Source organism: Mizuhopecten yessoensis, unplaced genomic scaffold (assembly GCF_002113885.1).
Source record: "Mizuhopecten yessoensis strain PY_sf001 unplaced genomic scaffold, ASM211388v2 scaffold7621, whole genome shotgun sequence".
NCBI classification, from domain to species: Eukaryota; Metazoa; Mollusca; class Bivalvia; order Pectinida; family Pectinidae; genus Mizuhopecten; species Mizuhopecten yessoensis.
The window spans coordinates 45,115-52,950 of record NW_018407139.1 but is presented as its reverse complement, the minus strand read 5'-3'; the positions used below and the strand labels follow the sequence as shown (position 1 = coordinate 52,950).

Below are 7,836 nucleotides of genomic sequence, written 5' to 3'. Positions count from 1 at the left end.
CACTTTCCTCCTATCATCTACTGTAGAAATCAGTGTCCTAACACAAATCACTCTGTTCCTCAGCACTTTCCTCCTATCATCTACTGTAGAAATCAGTGTCCTAACACAAATCACTCTGTTCCTCAGCACTTTCCTCCTATCATCTACTGTAGAAATCAGTGTCCTAACACAAATCACTCTGTTCCTCAGCACTTTCCTCCTATCAGGTTGCTTTGAATTCTCTTTCAATGCAATTAAACCACTACGACTTCATTACAGCACTGTTTCACTATACTGTCTTACTGTAGACGTTGCTGTATATGTTTTTTCTGTTAATATTATTTTTTCTAGTTTGATGTAAGTAATCATTATGTTAACTATTTGTCAAGGTGTAACAGTCACTTTTGTTTCCTTCCTGTTTTCTGAGTGATTCTATGATGGTGAGATTTCTGCTACTACTAACTGTCACCTGCACCTGTCTAGTATTATATGACAGTAAGTTATCAGCTATCACCATCACACCTGTCTCTAGTAATATATTACAGTAAGCTATTAGCTATCACTGTCACACCTGTCTCTAGTATTATATGACAGTAAGTTATCAGCTATCACTGTCACACCTGTCTCTAGTAAATTATGACAGCAAGTTATCAGCTATCACTGTCACACCTGTCTTGAGTATTATATGACAGTAAGTTATCAGCTATCACTGTCACACCTGTCTAGTGTTATATGTTAGTAAGTTATCAGCTATCACTGTCACTCCTGTCTCTAGTATTATATGTTAGTAAGTTATCAGCTATCACTGTCACACCTGTCTCTAGTATTATATAACAGCAAGTTATCAGATTTCACCGTCACACCTGTCTCTAGTATTATATGTTAGTAAGTTATCAGCTATCACTGTCACACCTGTCTATAGTACTATATGACAGTAAGCTATCAGCTATCACTTTTGGATAGCAGCTATCAGCATTGGATAGCAGTTTGATGGTATGCACATATCAGCCCTGACTGACCCCAAGGGGCTGATGGGTGGGGCCAAAAAGGGTTGAATTGACTGAAAATTTCAAATTCTTCTTCTCAAGACCTAGATAAGATAGAATCAAATACTCTTCATAGATGGAAGGGTCTTAAGCTTTACCAAAATAGTGAATTTCATGACCCTGGGGTCTCACGTTTCGCCCTGGGGAGGGGGAAATTTAACTATAGTTTAATTGTGAATTATATGGTCCCCAGCCCCCAGGGGCCTGAGGGGCAGGGCCAAAAAGGGTCAAATTGACTAAAATTTCAAAAATCTTCTTCTCAAGATCCAGATATGGTAGAATCAAATACTCTTCATAGATGGAAGGGTTTTAAGGTGCTTTACCATAATTCAGCTGACTGACAGCACCACTATTTGTACATAGTACATATACTACCCAGATCTTTCACACTACTTTTGCATTACATGTAGTTCAAGTTACCTTTGTTACAAAATGATTTCTTTTTCATCTGAATGACAATGCGGATTGTAAACATAGTTGGTCTAAAAATGTACTGATAGAGGATTGTAGGGTGTACAGCTGTATTACTTACAAATGATTAAGATACCAACCAATGACCACATATACTCACATAGTGGACAGGAGGATATGAATACATCCTTGCTAACAGGATTAGCTCTGGTGTCTCACCCTACCCCTGGGCCTCTAGTCCCTGAGTCATACCATGGAAAAAGTTGAGATCCCCACCCTATAACCACATAAACAATGCCACTAGCATTGGCCTAGAGTATGTCCCCATCCTAATATGGAATTAGTCTGTTGGTCATCTATATGAAATATAGGCAATACATCTAGTTGCTTGGTATGAAAAGAAATGCATCCATGCTACTCAGTAATGGTGCTGGAGTCCCACCCTGCCCCCACATACTTAACATTGAGTTTTACCATGGAAACACTTGAGATCTCACCCCCATAACAATATATATACTATTGCTTGACATGAAGAGACAAACCCAATCGTGCAACCAGGGTTGGCTCTTGGGACATACCGGTAAAAATGAAATTCCAGGTGAGCTATTACCAGTAAGGCCCAAGGGCATTTTGTTAGAACTTATCTGATATATTTTCTTATTATTCCAGAGTGACACAAGTTACTATTAAAGTTGTGTTTTTAAAGATCCTATGTAAAGGAACAGTTATATTATTTGACAGCTCTGTGTGGTTTGGTGTGTTTCAGGAATGGTAGACTGACGCCTGCATCATCTGTGTTCGTCACTCGGGAGGATTCACCGAAAAAATTAAACCACTGCATCAAGAACCCATTCAAACACTCTGTAAACTACACAACAGACGACTTGAACATTGTAAGTGGTTTGATGACATAACAAGAAGTTGGGGGGGGGGGATTTGAAGTTGGTTTTCTTCTTGTCCAGTACTTTATTAATTACATTCATCAAATCAAAATGGAAAGATAATATAATATAACTTATGGATAATTTAGAATTCACCTTATAAACCGTTTGATAAGTCTTAGCAATGAATGCTATTAGGCTAATGTTCCTCTGTGACTGTAACACTTGTATACCTTTCGTTCCAGGAGCGAGGAAAGACAGCCGAGCATTGTAAATCACCCTCAGGTGAGATGGCGCAGAGAACAGCCTTTGCCACCTTCCATATGGGCAAGGTCCTCGCAAAGAACAACACGGAAAGTCCACCAAACAAACAGGGAAAGCTGCTCAAGGGAAAGTAAGTGGCCCGCACTGTGTAATTGCTGCTCAAGGGAAAGTAAGTGGCCCGCACTGTGTAATTGTATTCAGTGGATCTTTATTAACTTTTATCATCAAAATCCAAGTCAATTTTCTTTCCCTGAAATTACTTAAAAAAACCAAAAACGAAACCCAGCTAAACCAGGGCTCTGACATTCCCAATGGGAAAGGGGTAAAGGAGGGGCATCACATACTATATGAACAGAGTTGAATGATTAAAAACACCCACTGTACTCAGCATTGACTAAAGGAATTTTGAACAATCCCCAGTGGGTCATACTTAAGCCATTGTAACAGTGATTTTACTACATCAGTAGAATTGATCACAATGTTCCGGTACACCAAGTAATGTTTTTAATTGGTCCACTGACTAATTAATTTATTTGAAGATTTATGATGATTTTATTTCTAGTCCTCCACGTCCACGTTCTGAGCCATCTCGCAGGTAACGTTTTCAGGAATGCTTCAAGCATGCTTAACATCACAGAAATAAAATGTACATATCACTTACAAAGCACTTGTCAAAAAAACATGTTTTCTCCCACCTCTGTGTATTGTGTACATGTATCCCAGATTGGGTGAACTCAATGACCTTTACTAGTATGACGACAAAATCGGATGAAAATGTTCCATTAAACATCACAATAAAAAGCCTACCAAAATATTTCTTTGACAGACTATGATGATCTTGCTATAGGCATCTAACATCAATTCATGACCATAAAAATTGCACAAGCTTGCTTTTAATGAAGGTTTTGCATTTTGTTCTTCAAACATTGAGATGTACAATTATCTAGAAATGTTGCTATAAATAGTGCTACTTTTGCGTTGTTATTGTCATGCTTAACCGAAGTTTTAGGTACGAATCGGGAGAAAAAGGGCCTATCATTATACAGGTATGGAGGGTACATGGAAATTGTATCCCTGGGTAGGATTTCCTTATCCCTATAGGTACATACGATGGAGTCCATAGTGTCACACGTCCTACTGTTGTGTCTAACACCCTGCCCCTCTGTCCTGTGTATACCCACGGCCCCGTACACAGATCTAAAACCTACTAGTTCCACCTGTGATTGCATGCAGCATGGCCTCATGTCTGAAATTTGATTTAAATCTAAGTAGTTATAATCTGTTCAAATTTATAATCCTTCACTTTTAATAACAAAGGAAAATTAAAGTTCGAAGAAGTTAGCAGATCTGCACCAGTTTATTAAGTCCAAAGTCTATTTACCTTACTACGGTATATATGATTGTCGAGGCGCGCCATCATAATGCCATAGATATAGCCCATAATACCATATCAAAACATTCACTAAATCCAAACCCTTGTTCTGTCTCCTAATTATTGTTGACATATAAACAGATTATAGACGATGAAATTGAAATAAAATTTGATATATGGAACTGTAAACGTAATTTTATTGTGGATGAAGGGATGGCATAAGATAGGAAATTTTGGCACCAAAGGTCAAATAGATAGAGGATATTCAATGGTTCCTGTTGAATACTATTGGCTTGGTCAATTCTGATGTCACAATTACTCTTATTTATATGTTGTAATACAACTTTACCTGTTTCGATATTATTAGCGGGATGTGTGCTATCTCAGGAAAGTCCATGTCTTTGTAAAGTCATAAACCGAATATTCTTGGTGTTGTAATGAATATTTTGATACATTTTATTTATAATTTGATATATTTGTGTGTATGCCTTTTCCTTTTTTGAGGACAAAAATATTATAACATATAAAATGGGAATTTGTAGCATAAATTTGATGCCATTATTGTCTTGTTACACTACACTAGGTCCCTCCAGGAAATAGTGCCACTCTTTTGACTTTTTATCCAATGTTAGTGTTCCATCTCATTTTAATGTGTTGTTACTGTCTCTTCTTGTTAATGTTCATGCCTTGTTTATGTAACTATGTTCCCTCTCAATGTTACCTCTTGTTAGCTCACCTGGTCCAAAGGACCAAGGTGAGCTTATGCCATACCGTGGCATCTGTCATCCGTCGTCAACAATTTCTTTAAACGACTTCTTCTTCTTAACCACTGATTGGAATTTAACTAAATTTGACTGGAAGCATCCGTAGGTGGGGGGGATTAAAAATTGTACAAATGGTTGGGCTGCCCCCCCAGGGGGCTGAGGGGCGGGGCAAAAAGGGGGCAATTTGGCTAAACTGCTTTACGCGACTTCTTCTCTGGAACTGAGTGATGGCTATCAACCATATTAGACTGGAAGCATCCCTAGGTGGTGGGGATTCAAAATTGTACAAATGGTTGGGCTGACCCCCCAGGGGGCTGAGGGGCGAGGGGGCCAAAAAGGGGTAATTTGGCTATATTTCTACAAACGACTTCTTCTGTAGAACTATGCACTGGATATCGATCATATTTAATCAAAAGCATATATCTGATGCAGGGATTCAAAATTGTACAAATGGTGGGGCTGACCTCCCAGGGGGCTGAGGGGCAGGACCAAAAAGGGTTATTTGGCTATATTGCTTTAAGCGACTTCTTCTCTGGAACTAAGTGATGGATATCAACCATATTAGACTGGAAGCATCCCTAGGTGGTGGGGATTCAAAATTGTACAAATGGTGGGGCTGACCCCCAGAGGGCTGAGGGTGGGGCCAAAAGGGGGCAATTTGGCTAGATTGCTATAAACAACTTCTTTTGTAGAACTATGCACTGGATATCGATCATATTTGGTCGGGAGCATTCATAGGAGGCAGGGATTCAAAATTGTACAAATGGTGGGGCTGACCCCCCAGGCTAAGGGGTGGGGCCAAAAAAAGTTTATTGCCTGGAAATGGTTGAGATCCCCACCATATAACCACATATACAATTGCTGAGTATAAAGAGAAGAATGCACATTTGCTTCCGGGATGGCCCTAGGGTCTGGCCCCACCCTTGGAAACATAGTCCTTGGGCCATAACTTAAAAACGGTTGAGATCCCCACCCCAAAACTATATATACAAATGCTGGGCAAAAAGAGACAAATGCAGTCATGATATTAGAATTGATCCTGGGGTCTGGCCACAACCATAGGGACCTAGTTTCTGAGTCACAGATTGGAAACAGTTGAGATCCCCCAACCCATAACCATACATAAAATTGCTGGGCATGAAAAATCGAATACAGATATATATGCTACAAGGATTGACCTTGGGGTCTGGCATATTCCCATGGATCTCATTTGGAGAATATTCTGCCATGATTGCTTAGATAACCAGGTGAGCGATACAGGCCCTATGGGCCTCTTGTTAAATATTTACTATGTTGAAAGGGTTCCCTCTCTTGTTACTTTCCCTTACCTTATAAATGTTCCTTATATTGTTACTGTTCCCTCTCTTGTTACTTTCCCTTATCTTATAACTGTTCCTTATATTGTAACTGTTGCCTCTCTTGTTACTTTCCCTTATCTTATAACTGTTCCTTGTATTGTTACTGTTTCCTCTCTTGTTACTTTTCCTTACCTTATAACTGTTCCTTGTATTGTTACTGTTCCCTCTCTTGTTACTTTCCCTGACCTTATAAATGTTCCTTGTATTGTAACTGTTGCCTCTCTTGTTCCTTTCCCTTACCTTATAACTGTTCCTTATATTGTTACTGTTCACTCTCTTGTTACTTTCCCTTACCTTATAACTGTTCCTTGTATTGTTACTGTTTCCTCTCTTGTTACTTTTCCTTACCTTATAACTGTTCCTTGTATTGTTACTGTTCCCTCCCTTGTTACTTTCCCTTACCTTATAACTGTTCCTTATATTGTTACTGTTCCCTCTCTTGTTACTTTCCCTTACCTTATAAATGTTCCTTGTATTGTAACTGTTGCCTCTCTTGTTACTTTCCCTTACCTTATAACTGTTCCTTATATTGTTACTGTTCCCTATTTTTATCTGTTCCCATTAATGTTACTTTTCCCTACCTGATAACTGTTCCCTAAATTATATCTGTTCTCTTTATTATTCTTGTTCTCTGTCTTATCACTATTTCCTTGTTACTGTTTCCATTCTTGTGATTGTCTCCTCTATTGTTACTTTTCTTTATCTTGTTCCTTTTCTTTATCTTGATCCTTTTCTTTATCTTGTCACTTTTCTCTATCTTGTTAATGTTTCTCTCTATAACGTTCCTGGTTTCTTTGATAGATTGCAGCCTCTGAAGCCGGTGGCTATAGGCAGCGGTCCTACCATTAGACAGTGCCGTGGCATTGTGGCAGGTAAGTGGGTGACTTATTATTTACTGGTAGGCGCTATTTGGTATTCCTTTTTTTATAAACCAGGTTTATAAACGTTTCTGGGCATGTTATGGTGAAAAAAAAAAGTTTTTTGTTTACTGTTCAGACATGTTTGGTCTGTTACCACCAGAACATATTTTTTCACAGGAGAAACAGAGCTACCTTTGATTTTTGTTAGCTCACCTGGCACGAAGTGCAAAGTGAGCTTATGCCTTGGCGCGGCGTCCTGCATCAATATTTTACTTTAAACGACCTTTTAATAACCAAAAGGCCTAGGGTGATGATATTTGGCCAGAAGCAAACTGGGATGAAGGGCTACAAAGTTTGTTAAAATTAATGACCTTCACCCTTTTTTTAAGGTCACAGGAGTCAAATATGTTAAAAACTTTAAACATCTTCTTCTCCATAACCAAACTGCCCAGGGAGATGATATTTTGCCAGTAGCATGCTTGGGCGAAGGGCTACCATGTTTGTTCAAATGAATGACCTTCAATTATATTCAAGGTCACAGGGGTCAATTGTCTTAAAAAAACTTTAAACAACTACTTCTGAATAACCAAAATGCCTAGGTTGATGATATTTGGCCAATAGCATGCTGACATGAAGGGCTACAAAGTTTGTTCAAATGAATTACCTTCACCCATATTCAAGGTCACAGGGGTCAAATATGTTAAACACTTTAAACAACTTCTCAATAACCAAAATGTCCAGGGTGATGATATTTGGCCAATAGCATGCTGACATGAAGGGCTACAAAGTTTGTTCAAATGAATTACCTTCACCCATATTCAAGGTCACAGGGGTCAAATATGTTAAACACTTTAAACAACTTCTCAATAACCAAAATGTCCAGGGTGATGATATTTGGCCA

The 7,836-nt window shown here is 38.7% G+C and overlaps 1 protein-coding gene across 6 annotated transcripts in view; it reads left to right on the top strand.

Annotated features, from left to right (window-relative positions):
- The window catches only part of LOC110454007, a 54,371-nt gene that overhangs the window by 9,638 nt on the left and 36,897 nt on the right, over positions 1-7,836 (top strand). For 5 of the 6 annotated variants that reach the window (XR_002463332.1, XM_021503292.1, XM_021503290.1 and 2 more), the window contains 4 exons: positions 2,203-2,329; positions 2,563-2,711; positions 3,144-3,176; positions 6,877-6,947. Coding sequence is in view for 5 of the 6 variants with exons in the window: in XM_021503292.1 (XP_021358967.1) it covers positions 2,203-2,329; positions 2,563-2,711; positions 3,144-3,176; positions 6,877-6,947 (380 nt within the window). In the remaining variant the exon portion in view is untranslated. The remainder of the gene's footprint in view (positions 1-2,202; positions 2,330-2,562; positions 2,712-3,143; positions 3,177-6,876; positions 6,948-7,836) is intronic. The other variant, XM_021503291.1, reaches the window with a different exon arrangement.